The sequence below is a fragment of the Muscardinus avellanarius genome (genome assembly GCF_963383645.1).
Source record: "Muscardinus avellanarius genome assembly, chromosome: 3".
Classification (NCBI taxonomy): domain Eukaryota; kingdom Metazoa; phylum Chordata; class Mammalia; order Rodentia; family Gliridae; genus Muscardinus; species Muscardinus avellanarius.
Window position 1 is genome coordinate 79,400,030 of NC_137788.1, and position 19,620 is coordinate 79,419,649.

Genomic DNA, 19,620 nt, shown 5'->3' on the forward strand with positions numbered 1-19,620 from the left:
TCTATGTTCATAGCTGCACAATTCACCATAGCCAAACTATGGAACCAGCCAAGATGTCCATCAACAGATGAATGGATTACAAAACTGTGGGATATGTACACAATGGAATTTTACTCAGCCATCAAAAAAAACTCAATTACATCATTTTCAGGGAAATGGATGGAACTGGAGGACATTATGCTAAGTGAGATTAGTCAGGCACAAAAAATAAGAAATCAGATGCTTTCCCTAATATGTGAGAGTTAGGGTGAAAAGAGGTGCAAACAAGACAACCTAAAGGAGGAGAAATGAGGGGGGAAGAGGAAAATCTCTAAAGCTCACAATGTACTTAAACATATCGAAGTCAATCACTAAGCCAAGCAAGGGAGGGAGGGACGGGGAGGGAATGGGGTGGGATTTGGGTAGGGGTTAAATCAGCGATGAGTACATGTTTGTACACACAAGTTTTTTACCCCAATAAGTTGTATGAATATAATGCACCAATAAAAAATAAAAATAAATAAAAAAATTTAAAAAATAAAAAAAACAAATAACAAATGACAACAGTTTTCCTTCCAGAACTGGCTGTAACCTTCCCCTTCCAGTCTCAGGCACAAGACCCCAGGCACCACTGAGCAAGGCCACACCCACCTTCAGCTGATGCTCCAGCATCATATTCTGCTCCCGCAGGAGCTGTTCTCTCTGCTCCTCCAGCTTCCTTTTCAGTTGCTTTTCATTTTCCTTCAAAGTCCTCTCTAGAGCCTTCATCTGCTGCTCCAGCTCCTTCTGCTCCTGTCTTAGCTTCTCCTGTTCCCTCTCAGCTGACATCTTCTTGCTTCGTTCCTCTGCCCCAGGAAATTATTATAAAGAAATAATTTTAATGTATTTATTCTTTTGTGCTTTTTTTATTTTCTATTTTATTATTATAAGGAGACACCTAAAGATACATCTTTACTGTCCTAACCTCAGAGTCTACCCCAAATCCAAAAGAGAGAGTGGAAAACCAGGGAATTCAGGCAGGTCCACACCTTCTAGGTCATGGCTAAGAAGGTGGTAAAAAAAAAAAAAAGGCCCTGCCAACAGGCTGACGTGCAGCTTCCCTTCCCCTTGTTATCTTCAGGTCCAGTAGAGCCTGCATTTCATGCAACAAGAAGAAGTTCACGATCTCCAATCTTTCATATCTGTCAAGAGACATCTTAGGAATCTAACCACCCCTGGTTACTGAGTCTTTCACCCTGTACCTGCAATACTTTTCTCCTTATTTGTGAGAGTTTTATCTGCCTGCAGAATGGATTTCTCAATTGCTGCCTGTGACTGAAGGAATTTCTCGAAGACCTCTCTTGCCTGTAGAAACAAGAAGGAGCAAAATACTTAAATTTCCATTAGTGAAACTAGTTCTGCAAACGTAAACATGTACATACTACTTTTGTTTCATGACTCAAATTCTACAGTGGCTCCCTACAATGTGGCTAAGCTGCTCGGTGTGACCTGAGACCCTCCACATCTCTGCTACCTCTGTCCCTCTGTCCCCTCTCCCTGTGCAGCCTACCTCCACCTGCCCCAGGTCCCAGCCAGTCAGAATCATGTGAGGTTGTATAAACTACAAATGGTTAGATTTCCTCGTATTTGCCCTTTAATGTCAAATGCTGCCTCTAGTCTATGCGGCTGCTTTCTCCTGCCACTGGCTGGCTGTAACTTTTCAGGAGAATTATTTAATCTGCCTGAGCCTCTCAGTTCAACTGTATAAAATGTCCATATAAGGGTAGGTATTACTTAAAGTTATCTAAACTTTAAGTAATAAAGTGATAAATTAAAAGGCCTAGGGAAAGAACTAATGACTGTCTCTACAGGCAATCAGAGTTTAAAATATTTGTTAGGCTATTATTCTGTTTTGTGCCACCACCTCTCTAGTTCATAAGTATAATTTTTCAATGTGTAATTGTCTATTTAGTTGACTATCTCTTACTTTCATCAGCCTGGTCTGCAAAGACGATGACCGAACCTTGCAACCCACTAGTACTTGCCACAATGCAAGTCATGTAAATGAAGAAGGAAATAATTATGACCTTCTCTCCTGGATTTCTGAAATCCCTAGTCTTTCTTTGGTAATAAAAATTTCTACTCTCAGAAATGAAGAGAAAGGGAGCATTGCTAACTAAATGTAGTCATGGGCATGTGCCTTGATGGTAGAGCAATTGCCTAGCATGCATAAGGCCTGGCTTTGATCCTCGCCCTGGGAGGGGTTAAAGAAGTCGTTCTCCTCTCATGTTGTCTTATTACTCACAAGTGGTGCTGTGTCCTCATATTTTAAGAGACCCACTTGACTCTACTCTCTAAGCTTCTCCATGCTTCTCTTATTCCCCACCTTGACTCCTTTCCTGAGAAGTTGCCAATAGTCCTGTTCAATCTTCTCCTTTGTTTCCATGTACAGCTCGTGCCCTCCAGGAACACAGAAAGTGCCTGCTGAAATGTTATTCATTAGCTCCTTTGAAAGTTTCTGTAGTTCCTATTGGCAGTATTGATAAGATGCCTCTTCGTTTTTCAGCAAGTAATCATCCTTCTTTTTCAGTATTATTTTCTGCAAGGGAAATGTACAGAGATGTCATTAGGTAGGAGCAGAGGAGATAAAATTCCAAAGAAGCTGACATAAGGGTAGGTGTATTTCTCATGAGAAAAAGCTGGGCATGGTGGCGCACGCTTGTAATCCCAGCATTCAGGAGGCTGAGACCGGAGGATCGCGGTTCACGGACAGCCTCAGCTACTTAGTGAGGCCCTCTGCAACTCAGTGAGACCTGGTTTCAAAATAAAGAATAAAAAATGGGGCAGGGGCTGTAGCTCAAAGGTCGAATGCCCCTGGGCTCTATCCCCAGACCCGCAAAATAAAAAAAGAAAGAAAGAAAAGCATTTTATTGGAATAAAATGTGGGATAGATAATAAATAGCGACACTTGACTTATCACAACCCTAAAGCCTCTCTTCAAGTCTCTGAGAAATTTTCTTAATCTTCCCCGTCCTGAAAATGTTCATCTGTAAAATGAAGAGATCACATCCCACAGTTTCTATGGTGTCTTGCAACTGTACCATCTTGTGATTCTACCTCCAATGTTACAATGACGCAAGGAATAATATGAGGTGAACTATGGCTGAAATGAGGACATGGTAAGAGTAACTTTGGTTCCTAAGAATGAAAGTGTACAAAGATAAAACAGTTCAAAGATAGCTAGTGAATGTTATATGCAGGCTACAATCCACTGAAGTATTTATCAGAATCCCTTAGACATATTGAGAAGGATATCTTTACAGATTTTTCTTTATTCGCAAGACAGATCTCTGGATAATGTGCCTGATGTTGTGGCTGGGGTGGGGGGAAAGGGAAATATATTCTTTGGGAACTGTATGACTCAGGAGAACCCAAAATGCTTTAGCCTTGAGAGATGAGCTATGGGGTCAATAACCATACTTCTATCCAACATTTTTTCAAGGTGAACAGTCATAAAAGTAATGACTTAGATGAATTACCACCAGCTTCTTCTGGAACTCCTGGTTTTCATCCTTGAAGGAGTGCTTCATGAAGACTTCAAGGGCCTCCCTCTCACGGGCTGCATGCACATCCAGCAGCTCCTGGAGCGTGTCTGTGGGGAGCTTCACCTGCTGGGCCATCTGCTCGCTGTAGTGGTCGCCTGCCTTCTGCACTGCCGCTGAGTTCTCACGCTGAGCCAAAGTGATCACTGCGTTTTCCAGACAAGGCACCGCTCCACTATTGATGGCATTCACATAGGTCTCCACCAAGGTCCCCAGCCATGAATGAACCAGGAATTTTACGGAATATATATGGAGTTATAATAACTCAATGGAATTGAAGATTCTGAGACTACCTTTCTAACACACACACACACACACCACCACCACCACCACCACCACCACCACCTTCTATTATCATCACCTTCTTATTCCTGTTGACACTTCTTTTTTGTGGTTTTCTAGGCCACAGTTTTAAAAAGTTTAAATATCCACCTTCATATGCCATACAAAGAGATATGAAAAATATAATTCCCTCAATAAAACTTTAAAGAAAATAGATTACAGGTAGATAAATGAGGCAGGGCACATCATATTATATTTGTTTCTAATTCTGAAACATCTAATTGATTTTCTGGGACTTAGAGATTAGTATTTATACATGCACTGCTTTAAATTTCAAACATTTTCATATGCTCCTTGAAAAGGACATTTAACATATATAACTTCCCTGAAAAATTAATATATGTCTGCTTCTACACCCAGTAAATAATTCTTTTTTTTTTTGGTACTGGGGATGGATCCTAAGAGCATTCTAGCTCCAAGCAAAAACCCTAGCCCCATTTTTTATTCTTTATTTTGAAACAAGATCTCACTACGTTGCAGAGGGCCTCACTACATAGTTGAGATTGTCTCAAACTGCGATCCTCCTGTCTCAGCCTCCCAAATGCTGGAATTACAAGCATGTGCCACCACACCTGGCTCTAATAATTCTATTATCAATGGATAATTCTTGCCAGTATGTAGAAGATAGATATCAGTGACAAAACTTTTAATTTTAAGGAACTTGTAAGGCCCAGTGAGTAATTATAAAAATATACATCTTTATAATTTTAAAAATATGAATATACAGAATTATTGTTGTATAAAAATCAACAAAAATAACATAGACACATTATATAGTATAGTCAACAAATATTAGTCTACACAGAAATATGAAGACTCACGATTTCCAGTGACCACGATTCCTTCTCTGAGAGTTTTGATCTTTGCCTGGGTATAGATGTAAGTGCTGAAAACAATTGTCTGTTCCTGGAATTTAGGATCCAATTGGTTGTCTTTCACATTCTCTAGATTGACTAGGAGTTTTTTGTCATTTATTGGCCGGTCAAAGACAAAACACTTCCGTTTCGGAAAGAAAAGCTTGATATACTCCCTGGCCTGATTAGACATTTGGACTCTGAGGTTATTGCCTGAGGGATTGGGGAAAACAGAGAACCTTCAGTACTTCTTTGCAGATCAGAGTTGTAGCAAGCTCTAAGATGGGCGATATATTATTGAAAACATCTGACTCCAGTGGAAAAAAATGTGGCTAGTATTCCCAGACCTGAACATGGCATCAAGTAAAGAGTAATTGTGTATTGATGCTTACTGATTAAATGCAAGGTTAAATATAAATTTCCAGCCCACTTGATACCCTGGAGAAATTGAGCTGTGGAACCAGAAAAAAAGAGCCACAAATAAGAGATAATGGAGCAATGTTAGAAATAGCAACATCAACTCCTTCTCCCCCACGGCCTACACCTCTGCCCACCAGACTTGACACCCATGGGGCTGGCTCCTGAGACCCCTGCCCAACATAGGTGAAGCCTGCACTGACCAGTCGAAGCAGCCTGGAGTCAAAGAACAAGTATTTCTTGAAAGTAAGAGTGTGGGACCAACCTGGCGAATGCTGCTGCTGCAAAGGTCCACACCATCTTGGGCTGCCTGTTTGAGCAGCGTCTGGTGACTCTGCGGCCCCAAGAAATCCCCAGCAAGGAAGCCAAGGATTTGAGGTGAAGTAATCAACAGCAGAACTCTAACATCCTAAGAAATCATCACCTCACTTCAGGGTTTAAAAAACAAAAGATCCAATAGTCCATGTCTTCGCCAAACTACTGCACCTACAGCAGTGCACTGTGCCCTCTAGAGACCTGGAGCCCACAAAATAGTAAGTTAACTATATTTCTCAGTAGAAGACTGTTTGCAGATGACATGATCCTATATCTAGAAGACCCAAAAATCCTCAAACAAAAGACTACTGGAGCTGCTTAACCAATTCAGCAGGATAGCAGAATACAAAATCAAGCTAAAGAAATCAGTAGCTTTTCTATATGCCAAAAATGAACCCACAAAGTAAGAAATACAGAAAAATTTCATTTATAATAACCTCAAAACCAATAAAATACCTAGGAATAAACCTAACTGAAGACATAAAAAGATATAATTTTCATTATAGAGACAATGAAAATTATAAAAAATTCAAGAAAGAAATTGAAGAAGACCTTGAAAGTTGGAAAGATCTCCCTTGCTCATGGATAGGCAGAATAAATATTATCAAAATGGCCATTCTGCCAAAAATGATCTACAGAATCAATGCAATCTCTATCAAAATACCAATTAAATTCTTCATAGACCTAGAAAAATCAGTCACAAATTTTATTTGGAGAAACAAAAGACCCAGAATAGCCAAATCAATTCTCAGCAATAAGAACCATGCTGGAGGCATCACAATTCCTGACTTCAAATTATACTACAAAGCTAGAGTAATTAAACAGTATGGTATTGGAACAAAAACAGGCACACAAACCAGTGGAACAGAATAGAAGATACAGAAACAAACTCACACACTTATAGTCAATTGATCTTTGACCTGGAGGCCAAATTTATATGCTAGAGAAAAGAAAGCTTTTTCACCAAATTGTGTGGGGAGAACTGGCTATCCATTTTCAGAAAAATGTAACTAAATCCTTTCCTCTCTTCCTCTACAGGAATCAACTCAAGTTGGGTTAAATGCCTGAAAATCAAACCAGAGACTATAAAACTATGAGAGGAGGGCATAAGTTCAACATTCCAAATTATAGTCACAAGTTGTAACTTCCTCAATAAGATTTCCAAAGCACAAAAAAATTAAAATGAGAATTAACAAGTGGGAGGGCATCAAACTCAAATGTTTCTGCTTCATCAAAGGAAATCATCAAGAATCTAAAGAAAGCCTACAGAATGGGAGAATATCTTTACAAGCTATCTTTCTGATAGAGGGCCAATATCAAGAGCTTAAAAGACTTTACACTAGCAAAACAACCCAATCAAGAAATAGGCAACTGAATTAAATAGATACTTCACAAAAGAAAAGACACAAATGACCAATAAATACATGAAAAAATGTCCAACATCATTAACATTCAGAGAGATGCAAATCAAAACTACACTGAGATTCTATATCTAATTCCCAATCAGAATGGTAAGCATAAAGAAGTCAAATAATAATAAATGTTGGTGGGGATGTGGAGAAATAGGAACTCTTCTACACTGCTGGTTGGAGTGCAAACTCCTTCAGCTGCTATGGAGATTAGTGTGTAGGTTCCTTAGAAAACTTTGAAAGGGTCCACTGTATAATCTGGTTGTACTATGACTGGGTATATTTCCAAAGGGGTTGAAATTATAGAACTATAGTGACATAAGCATACCCATGTTCATAGCAGCACAATTCACAATAGTCAAACTAGAAAACCAACCTAGGTGTCCACCAACAGATAAATGGATTACAAAATTATGGGAAATACATACAATGAAATTCTACTCAGCAAGAAAGAAGAACAAAATTATGTCATTCATAAGAAGATGGGAAGACCTGGAGAACATTATGTTAAGTGAGATTAGCCAAGAGCAGAAAGAGAAGGGGCATATATTTTCTCTAATATTCTCAAACTAGGGAACATTTGGGATACAGGAGAGACTCCAGATAATGGAAAAGATCCTTAGTGGAGCCACAGGGAGGAAGGATAGGCAAGGAAGAAGGCTGAGGTTCATTAATGGAAACGATACCTGCCATTAATGGAAACGCTACCTGCGACAATCTGTATACATGTGAATATCACATTGTGAACCTGGATACTTGGTATTCGGAGGGAGGGAAATGGGGAGGAAGGAGGGCATCAAGTACTGTGTGAATGTACGCCATTGTCAACATGATCTACATTATGATGTGAAACTATAATGTACCAATAAAAAAAGAAATAGCAGCTTTAAAAGTATTAAGGATAATACTCTGAGCTGGGTATGGTTGGCCCCACCTATAATCCCAGTATTTTGGAGGCTGAAACAGAAGGATCACAGGTCCCAGGCCAGCCTCAAAAACTTAGGGAGATTCTATTTTAAAATAAAATAAGGCTAGAGGTATAGCTCAGAAGTAGAATGTCCCTGAATTCATACCCAGGAAAGAAAGAAAGAAAGAAAGAAAGAAAGAAAGAAAGAAAGAAAGAGAAAGAAAGAAAGAAAGAAAGAAAGAAAGAAAGAAAGAAAGAAAGAGAGAGAGAAAGAGAGAGAAAGAGAGAAAGAGGAAGAGAGGAAGAGAGAAAGAGGGAGAGAAAGAAAGAGAAAGAAAAGGAAAGAAAGAAAGAAAGAAAGAAAGAAAGAAAGAAAGAAAGAAAGAAAGAAAGAAAGAAAGAAAGAAAAGATATCCTGTTTGATTAAGGAAAGCTTTAGCACTGAAAAGTATTTATAGGGTAAAAAGGCCAAATATACAGAGGTAAATAATTTTAAAAAAGTGTTTACCAGGGGTGAGGAGAAAATGAGAAGACATAGGTCAAAAGATACAAAGCAGCAGATATGTAGGATGCATAAGCTTAGAGGTCTAATGTACAACATCAGTACTAAAGTCACAAAACTACTTTACTAGGGATTTGTATGAAACGAATAAGGATGTGAGATGATACAACCACCACTATTTGTTTGCATCCCAGAGCATCGTATATACACCTCACCATACACAGTCAAATTCATTGTTTTTATTGACACAGTGGCATTTTTTAGCAAAAATCTTCAAAAACTACAATGTAACTAAAATTTATTTATTTATTTACTTCTTATTTATTTATTTACATACTTATTGTGGTGCTGGGATAGAACCCAGGGGTATTCTACCTCTGAGTTACACCCCCTACTCTAATTTTTATTCTTTATTTTCAAACAGGGTCTCACTGAGTTGCAAAAGGCCTCACTAAGTAGCTGAGGCTGGCCACGGACCAAGATCCTCTGGTCTCCACCTCCAGAATGCTGGGATTACAAGCATCCGCCACCATACACAGCCCAAAATTAATTTTTAAGATAACCACTACTAATATTGGAGACAAAGAACGATATTTGATTAGACAGTTTGTTTCTCAGCCAGCCGTCTCATTAAGTACTTTGAGAAAGTATAGAGAGAGAAATGAAAGCAACAAGGAGTAAATTAAGCTGGGAGCAGAGACACACACCTATAATACAAATAGGGAGGCTGAGGCAAGAAGATCACTGGCTCAAAGCCAGATTGCAGTAACTAAGTGAGGCCCTGTTTCAAATTAAACATAGAGTAGTTGGCAGTGTAGCTCAGATGTAGACTTAATCCTTATTACCACAAAAAATGAGTAAATCAAAGTTGATATTTCTCACAAGATTTCATTATACACTCATGTAAATAATTTACATATAAAAATATCATAATGAGGTAAATGGCATATATAAATTATTTTGAAATTATAACATGAGTAAATATGTTTGAATGAGGAGAGAGCTACAGTATGTAAAGTAAAATAAATATTCTGGTAATGTGGATAAATATTGAAAAGAAATAAAAAATACATGATTCTTTCAATTTATTTAGAATGTAGAGTTATTTTTGTAGATGATAACTATAGCACCTTTAGAAAGCTATGCTGCTCACTGAGAAAAAAAACATCTAACTGTGTGAAATATATTATTTTGTGAGGTGGGCTTTGTATTGAAATTTCATGACTAACAATTATGGGGTCAACTGATCTTATAAAGAAAACCAAATACCAAAATAGAAAATACAAGTGTCTGGTCTTCAGAAAGTTTTAGTATCCGTCATAAACTGGGTGCTAAAGTACAAATTGTGTGAAGAACAACTTAGTTCTGAGTAATCGCATTCCACAGTAGGACCTACTTAAGAGAACCTCAATACGGTTCCTAGAGTTTTCTATACCCAGTGACCATTTTCAGAGTTCTAGATCCAGTCTCAAATACAAATGAAACTTGAGAAATTTTGAACAGTGTTCAACTCATTCTGACCCCTCCTGACCCTCCCCTAACTCCCCCATCCCATACCCAGCCTTGCTTTAATACCTTTAAGCAGTTGAAGAGAATTCTCCAGGTACTCATCTTCTGTAATGAGATGACCTTGTAACTTCAGCTCCAGCATGAAATCCCGCACAATCCACACAAAGTCTGGAAAGAAACTCACAAACTCTGTGCACTCTCTTGTTTCATCAGGATTCGAAGAGGACTTTGCCCTGATCAGCTCTGTGAGCTCTGTCACATAACTAAGTCTTGCTAAGGAAAAAGAAACTCCTACCCACCATTTCCACAATTTCCTACAAAAAAAAATTATCATACACACTCATTTGTTCTAGGGTCTCATTACACCACCAAAAGCACACAGGTGACAGGGTAAAAGAAAATGACTCAATATTCATTCCCAGAGAACTCAGTGACACGTGGAGGCTCATTGTCTGGAAGGATACTGCAGCTGCTCCAGGGCTTGGTGGTTGATGGTGCCCATGCTGTTGTAGACAAATATGCTGCTCAGAAGCACGGCCAGGGCAAAGATCCACGAGTCATTCTTAGGGTCACCCTAGGAAGCACAGGACAGCAAGGACTACTCTTTGGAAACTCATTCAGACATTTATTGTAACAGTCGTTCAACTCTAAATTCAGCTATGATGTTCATTATGGAAAGCAAACAGCCATGACTGAAAACTATAACTTTAACAATTATATTGCTTATGATCATAATTTTATCATATGCTGAGGATTCTAATATTCACAAGATTTTTTCTTCAGTTGAGTGAATTAAGATAATACATGAAAAACTAATACTGTATTAGGATTTTAATAGGTTATTTAATGACAAATGTTTGCGTTTTTCTCTCTGCACACATTTATTGGTGGTGGACGATGTAAAATATATAAATATCACAGAAGAGATAATTGGGGCTTCTAAATATATCCAACTAAATGCAACAAATGTTTATAAACAGATACCAAATGTTTCCAACTGTTTTTAGGCTTAAAATAAATTTAATAAAAACAGTTGTTATTTTTAAGATATTCTGGGATTTGAGGAGATGAAAGAAGTGGGAACATATTGGACAAGTAAAAAGTTTCATTCATACATGGTAAGTTCTGGAGACATAAGATTTAATGTGGTGACTACAGTTAACAGTAGTAAATGTTTAAATGTTCATTGTAGGACAAACATGTTCTTAGAGTACCAGTATATTGAGCTGATAAATATCAGCCCTCAGAAATCTCTCTCTCTCTCTTTCTTTCTTTCTTTCTTTCTTTCTTTCTTTCTTTCTTTCTTTCTACTAGAAATTAAACCCAGGGGCCTTCTACTCCTGAGCCACACACTCAGCCCTATTTAATTTTTTTTAAACTTTGCAGCAGCTTCTCACTGAGTTGTTCAGGCTGGCCTCAAATTTGTGATCCTCCTGCCTCACCCTCAAAAATACTGGAATTAAAGGCATGTGCTACCATAATCAGCCCAGATGTCAGCACTCTTAATAAGAACAGTTTCCAAAATAGACTTTCAATGACTGATCAGCACCAGGGATTTAAAAAAAAAAAAAAAACAGCACCCTTGACTCAACACCAAGTCACTCAGAAGGGCCATCCCAGCACAGATGTTCCCATGAAATTGGCAGAGGTCAGAGACTGCACTGACATCTTCTCTCCAATCTGCTTCTTCCCCCATCCCATTATTAAATCTAAAGCATGCATGTGGTCTCCTCTATGGGACCGCAGCCTTCTTGGGAGTGGACCCTTTACTTTATTCACTAATATTTATACTACTAAGCTGAAATTTAGCTGCCTAGTAAGCTTTTATTATATAGAATTAAATTTTTCACTCCAGAACCGATGGATAAAATATGCTATCTCATATACCATGATATCCAATCTTATCTAAATATGAGATTAAAACAACCAAAGTTTGCTTCATTCATTACGGGTCAGTTTCAAGATGTCACAGAGCACAGCAGTTCAATTGGACAGGTTTACCAAGAGAAGAATTCAGAATACGAAGGACCTGAGACTCGCCATCTCACCTTTTCCATGTCGCCGAGGCCCTCAGTGTCCAGAAGGACCAGGGTGTGCTTGGGCTTGGAGGGGTGGGGCATACACCACATCCAGATGCCCTTGGTCTCAGATTGCACCGTGGAGCCCAAAGGAAAGCCTGTGAGGGAAAAGTAGAGGGTAACGTACAGCAGCCTAGCAACGAAAAATTCAGACTTGTTGGGTGATATGAACCCCAGCAGCCAAGATAACACATTGTCAGTTTATTTAAAAATGAGACATATAGGCCAGGCGTGGTGGCGCACGCTTGTAATCCCCGCGCTTGGGAGGCAGAGACAGGAGGATCGCACAGGTTTGAAGCCAGCCACGCGCTGGCTTAGGAGACCCTGTTTCCAAAAAATGTAAAAATAGGTCTGGGAGTGTAGCCCGGAGGTAGAAGGGCTTCCAGGAACCCAAGTACCACCAAAAAAAAAAAAAAAAAAAAAAGAGAGAGAGAGACATATTTAACTTCAATCCTATTTGAAGGAGCAGAAGACATTAAACAAGTGAGTGATGCCATTCTCAAGATGGAGAACAGAGAGGCATCTAGGAATCCAATAAAACTCAGGCCACTGGTAACTGTAGCAAAGGGTTTTTTTTTTTTTTTTTTTTTTTTTTTTTGGTGGTACTGGGGTTCCTGGAAGCCCTTCTACCTCCGGGCTGCACTCCCAGACCCATTTTTACATTTTTATTTGGAAACAGGGTCTCCTAAGCCAGCGCACGCGGCTGGCTTCGAACCTGAGCGATCCTCCTGTCTGCCTCCCAAGCACGGGGATTACAAGCGTGCGCCACCACGCCCGACATAGTGAAGGCATTTTGAAAGAGAAGTGAAGTTCAGTCAGAGAGACATGAGAAGGGGAAAAAAGTAAAAAAGGAAAATTGAGATAATATTTTGTATTAAAAAGTAATTAAGAAGAAAAACAAAGATATTTATATATTGATGGAAATGTTACATAGAGAAAGGAAAGCATGTTGTGTGAATAATGAAATATACTTACAGGAGCTCAGTGCTTGAGGATGTAATAAAAGGTACAACTCTAAGCATAAGTAGAGAGATCTTCCTTAATGAGAGAAAGGAAAGAATGCTTGATGAGAGTACAGTCGGTAGCAATGTGGTGGTGAGCATCAGAATGAGAAGGCTGCTTCTCTGAGCGGGGTTGGCTCCTCCCTTCCTTCATGTGACCAAGAACAAGAATTAACAAGCTGAGATCCAGTAGGAGTCCAACAACTGGCCCTTCCCCATGACACAACTCACCATGTTTCTGTCCTGCTAGACAGTTCATCAAGTAGGACTTCCCTGTACGGTACATTCCGACGATGGCTACCACTACCACTGGCTGAGAAATCTGAAGGATCTGTATAGCTTGCTGGTTCACCGACAGCTGCTCACACTTGTTTTCCACCAGACAAATGGGAGCCGACATTTTCAGTTTAGGTGTCATAGCAACCAGTCAACCTGGAAGAGCATCCAGGGGAAATATGATTACAAAGTTGTTCTCTGCCTCAAAGTTATCCAAGCGCCCATCAACTCAGGACTGATGAGACTTCTGTACTTTCTATGGGGCTACATGTAGCCGAACATTAGCAGGCTGCAGAAGGCTTCGTCCATCGTTCACAAACTCTTAATGATGTTTGTGATGAAACATAGGATGTTATCTTCTCCAAAGTTTTACTTCAACAGTAATAATAAAACCCAAGTCATGGTTACCATAATTGAGAGCATACAAAACCTGTAATGATTACCTGTGTATTTGATCTCACAGTTTTTTGGGGGTTTTTTGTTTTCGTTTTTGTTTTGGGGTTTGTGGGGGGTGGGGTGTTTGTTTGTTTGTTTGTTTGTTGCTGTACTGAGAATGGAACTCAGGGGCATTACACCTCCAAGCCACATCCCCAGACCTATTTTTTTATTCTTTATTTTGAAACAAGGTCTCACTGTGTTGCAAGGAACTTCACTAAGTAGCTCCACCATGCCCGGGTCTCACTGGTATTTTAAAGCAGCTGAAAATTAAAGATTATTACACATATTTTTCAAATGAAATAAATGACTTTCTCAAAGGCTGGGTGCCAAAGTCATAGAAACAAGATTTTAAAACGGAGACAACCAAGCACAATGCCAGACTAGGAAGCGCTAAGCCCTTCTTTTTTGTATGGAGACATTTTAAAAAAGGAAGAAAAAGATAAAGCCTAGCTAGGTGTTTTGGCATATGCCTGCAATACTAATACTTGAGAGGCTGATGCAGAATTAGCCAGACCCTCAACAACTCAATGAGACCTTGTTTTAATTTTTTTTTTTAATGGCTGGAGGTATAACTTGGTGTAGAAAGCCCCTGGGTTCAATACCCAAAACAAAACAGGCCTAAAATAATGTATAGAAAATCTAAATCAACTAAAGGACTATTGCAAATACAAAAAAAAATGCCTAATCAAAACAAAGCCACATACACCATGGTAGGAAATACCATAGTGATCTTGCTTGCCCTTTCCCTGACTGCTCTCCAGCATGGCATGATCTGGGCAAGGCGGTAATCTCATTCTGAATTCTCTGCATTAACCTGAAGGGATCACGGCAGACCTTGTTTTAACAGGCTAACCTAACTAGGGGCTAACTTTTCTGGTTTCTATTTTGCCTAACTTGAATTTCTTGAATATAACACCCAAAATGTCAATATCAGATAAACTATACTTCATCAACATTAGAACTTTTGTGCATCAAGGGATGCCATCAACAGAGTAAAAAGGCCACCCACAGAATAAGTGAAATATATTTGCAAATCGCTTACCTGAAAAGTGGTTAATATTCAGCACATACACAGACCTCCTACAACTCATAAACAACCACAAAATTCTCGTTTTAAAAATGGGCAAAGGATGAAAATAGACACATTTCTAAAGAAGATATCCAAATAGCCATACACACATGAAAGCATAGTCCATCCCACTAATTACTAGTGTAAAGAAGATACATGAGGCACAATAAAATTTTAAAGAGTTTATTTGAATAAAATGAAAAACATTAATTGGTGGGCATCAGATTGAAGGACAGAGTGTGTTAGTGTTTGTTTTTAATGAGAAACTATTAGAGGATGATGGAAACTACAGATGTTGACATCAATGCTTATCGTACACTTAAAGTCTACATTATGCTGAGTTCCATCACATATGTGCTACATTCTTAATCACATCAATAGGTATAGAAATTATATTCATGTTGTATATACAGTGGATGCAATTTTAAAAAGATTGAGGATAGCCGGGCGTGGTGGCGCACGCTTGTAATTCCTGCGCTTGGGAGGCGGAGACAGGAAGATTGTGAAGGTTCGAAGCCAGCCATGCTGGCTTAAGAGACCCTGTTTCCAAAACTAAAGTAGGTCTGGGAGTGTAGCCCTGAGGTCGAAGGGCTCCCAGGAACCCCAGTACCACCAAAAAAAAAAAAAAAAAAAGATTGAGGATACTTCAATTTATACATGAATTAATGAGAGTTCCAATTTTTTTAAACCAGGGAGGTCTGTTTCTCCTATGCCGCACTGCAACCTCGCATTTGGCAGGATAATACCTTTCAACAACACTGATTACCCCTCTGCTTTTCTACTCACACACAAGCTCTCTCTATGCACACTCCTTTACCATCAGCACACTGTAATGTATGTGTTGTAACAGGCTCCTCTTGTTCCTGCAGAGTCAGGACTTCATGCCCAAAACTACTCAGTAGTTTCTAGCCTGGGTTTTTCTTGCATGTCTGGGCCTCTTTGAGGATCCAGCTCTTCTAGTACTTTTGAATGGTGTGCTTTCTTGTCTTCATTTCTGGGTACCAAGCCTTATTTACTCAAGTACATTGGATGGGAATCTGTACTGCAACAGAAATTGTTTCCTCGGATATTATTAATTATTTGTATTGTTCCTGCTCTCAAGGTGGTGCTAGAGTAACTATGACAATTAAGATCAAGTTTACTTGTGAGAAATAGAAAAGATGTCATAAATAATGTCTACAGTTCTTTTACATAAATGGTAGGCTCAGTCATTCACAACTGGTCAGGTATACTTGTCCCATAAAGGGTTAAAAAAGAAGCCATGTCATATAGGATCTGCCAAGTAAAAAGGTTTACCCAAGGTCCAGATGTTCAGATATGGGGCTGGTGCCCGTGTCTCCCACAAACCAGCACAAACTAGGAAAACAGCAAACAACATAACCCTGATTAGTATTAACTGTTTATAATAACTTAATTATGTCCTCTTAAAGTATAAGTTTCTCTCTCTCTCTCTCTCTCTCTCTCTCTCTCTCTCTCTCTCTCTCTCTTTTCCCTCTTTCTTTACTTTATCCCCATGCTGGGCACATAGTATATACTCAGTCAACATTGGATGAGTTGAAATTATCCTGCAGAAATAAGTCTATATAACTGTGTTTGTGAAAAGCTATGTGTACTAGTAATTGACTTGTGTGTGAGCTGATGTAGCTTAAAGAACACTACAGAAGAAAAGCCTTGAGCTACTAAGAAAGAACAAGAGACCTAAGAGGAGCTAGGGGTTTCAGAAGTAAGTTGAATGAAAAAACAACTTTCTAGAAGAATGACAAGATTATAATAATAAATACCTGGAAGGTCAACTGCAAATGTCATCTGGAGATGAAGGACTATTCACACAGGAAATATGTGTTAGAGTAAAGGGAATAGGAGACAGCTGGAGAAGTAGCCACCATGGAAACTGGTAAATCCTAGATATCTTTTTCCTTTATAACAGAAACATTTAGACTTATAAATTTTCTCTTTAACATTGCATTCACTGTATCCCTTATTTTTTGCCATGTTCTGTTTTTATTATGTTTCTAATTTACTTTACCCTCTTCAATCTATTAGTTGTTAGAGGGTACAGTCCTTAATTTCTACAAATTTGTGAACTTTAGTGTGTGTGTGTGGTACTGGGGTTCCTGGAAGCCCTTCTATCTCCGGGCTATACTCCCAGGCCTATTTTTACATTTTTATTTGGAAAACAGGGTCTCCTAAGCCAGTGCGCGTGGCTGGCTTCGAACCTGCGCGATCCTCCTGTCTCTGACTCCCAAGCGCGGGGATTACAAGCGTTGCGCCACCACGCCCGGCAAATTTGTGAAGTTTCTAGTTTCATTTTGGCATGTCATTAATTGCTATCTTTATCCTGGTGTTTACAGGAAAATATTTTGTATATCTCTTTTTTTAATTCTATTGAGGTTAAATTTGTGGCCTAATATATGGTCTATCCTACAAATTATACACTTATGAAGAACATGCAATCTATTACTGCTAGGTTGAGTGATATCTATATGTCTCTTAAATTGTCTTATTTTATTTTGTTATTCAAGTCTTTACTTGGTTGTTTTCTTTGTTTATCTTCTGATTATTCTATCCATCTTTGAAGTAGGAAATTGTGAGGCTGTCTCTATTCATTTCAGCTATGTCAAATTTTTGCTTCCTAATTTTTGAAGGTCTACTATTAGCTGCATAAATATTCATACTTTTTATTCCTTCTGTCTGTATTAAAAACTTGTTCTTTATCTTCTGTAGTTATTTTGATTCAAAGTGTATTTTATCAGATATTAGCATTGTTGATTCTACTTTATTATAATTTTCCTAAAATTTCTTTGTCTATCTTTTAATTTTCATCCTATTTTTGTACTTTTCTCTAAAGTGAGTATCTTGCAGATAGCAGGTATTGTTGTTGTTAATCAATCCTGCTAATCTCTCTCTATTGCAGCATTTAATCCATTTCCATTTGGAATAATTACCAAAAAGTATGGACTTCTGCCATATTGCTATTTCTTTTTCTGTATACCGAATAGGGTTTCATATCCCTCACAATCTGCACTGTCTCCTTGTTATTTAGTCGAGATTTTGTAGTGAAACGTTTTAATATCTTCTCATTTTATTTTGTGCATATTCTATAGATATTTTCTTAATGTTTTTCCTAGGGATTTTATTTAATACCCTAAGGTTGTAACACTCTGATTTGAATTGATACCACCTTAATTTTCATAACACAAAAACTCTGATCTCAAGCAACTTCTCCCTTCCTTTCAATTGTTGATATCATCAAGTTACATCTTTATACACTATGTGCCCAAAAACATAAACTAATAATTTTAAGTGAATTAGTCTCTTAAATTATGTGGCACAACAGTGTGGAGTGTTCAACCACAGTTTTCAAATAATAACTGAAATCAGCAGCAGAGCCCTGCAATCCAGGCTCCCTGGCTACCTCGTCCCTCACCTGCCCTAACTGAGATGCCATTTGAATGAGAAATGGAAGCTGTGAGTGAACATTTCTGTTCCACCCGTTCAGGACAGTGTGCGCAAGTGGAAGCTGCCACATGTGTTCTTTCATGCTTGCTCCCTTTCCTCCTCCCACTTCTCTGTTGCTACTTTAGAGGAGTTGAAAGGGAACTGAGGGCTTAATTTTTTATTCTTGCAAAAGAAATAGAGTATTAATCTGAACCTGGAAGTAATTTATATAGCATTTTTGTTTAGTTGTTTGGCCATTAATTTAGAGACAGTACAAAATAATAGGCTTATATCATTTAGCAGTTATATTTAGCAGCAGATTAGTGAGACCACAAATGAATTATTTCATATAAAGCCAGAGGTACAGAATCAGAATAATGAATGCCATTAATAAAAGAAACGATCATTTCAACATTTTGCTCCTTTTTCTTTATCCACACTTTGAATTTCTTTTGTAACTTTTATCTATCACCCAGGGTATTCTACCTCTACCCTTTGTATTTTTTTCATTTTGAAATAGGATCTCATGAAGTTGCTGAGGCTGGCCTGAACTAGGATCCTCCTATCTCAGCCTTCCAAGTACTGAAATTCCAAGTATGCACCACCATGCCTGACTTCTCTTATTTTCAATTAGTTAATTCTTTATTTTTTTAAATCACAGATCATAACTGAGGAAACACTCTTTTAAAGATTTAAATTAGCCAAGCATGGTGGTACATGCTTGTAATCCCAGCATTTGGGAGGCTGAGACCAGAGGATCGTGGTTCACAGACAGCCTCAGCTACTTAGTGAGGCACTCTGCAACTTAGTGAGACCCTGTTTCAAAATAAAGAATAAAAAATAGGGCAGGGGGTGTAGCTTGGAGGCCCAATGCCCCTGACTTCCATTCCCAGACCCACAATAAGGAAAGAAAGAAAGAAAGAAAGAAAGAAAGAAAGAAAGAAAGAAAGAAAGATTTAAATTATATCTTAATTAATATGCATTTTTTATGTTTCCAATACCTGGCAGAGTACAATAAAGAAATGAATATCTAGAGACAGGAGGAGGGAGGTGGAGGAAGTGAACTGCAGCAGCGCCTCTGCCAAGAGGCTGGATTTGGATTCTTTGAAGAAATGACTTAGGGTTCCCTCTTCTGATTGTGTGTGTGTGTGTGTGTGTGTGTGTGTGTGTGTGTGTGTGTTGTTTTTCAGGGGCTTGAATTCAGAGGCATTCTACCTTCCAGCTTACACCTCAGCCCTTTTTGTATTTTTATACATTTCTGTTTTGAAACAAGGTCTCCCTGTTAACCAATAGTCTTGCTACATTGCTGAGGCTGTCCTCGAACCTGTGATCTTCCTGTCTCTGCCTCCCAACTACTGGGATTATAGGTGTGGGCCTCCATGCCCAGCCCCTCTTCAGAGGAGCAAGAGGAGAGACACTACACAGTTTCCATGGATGAAAGTCCCAGGAGGAGCAGTGGATACAAGGGAGCAGGGCACGCTCTTTGGTCTTGTAGTCATCTCTTG

General features: G+C 38.7%; 1 protein-coding gene across 1 annotated transcript; it reads right to left on the bottom strand.

Moving 5' to 3' along the window:
- Positions 1–397: 397 nt before the first annotated feature.
- LOC308260426 (guanylate-binding protein 6-like) lies at positions 398–13,294 on the bottom strand (the record flags this gene model as incomplete). Its single annotated transcript, XM_080691716.1, is given in 10 exon segments — positions 398–824; positions 1,221–1,323; positions 2,345–2,485; positions 2,489–2,557; positions 3,498–3,758; positions 4,704–4,969; positions 9,882–10,078; positions 10,280–10,389; positions 11,864–11,991; positions 13,126–13,294. Coding segments are annotated over 10 exon segments (1,860 nt in total). The 3' UTR covers positions 398–408.
- Between the last annotated feature and the right edge of the window lie 6,326 nt (positions 13,295–19,620).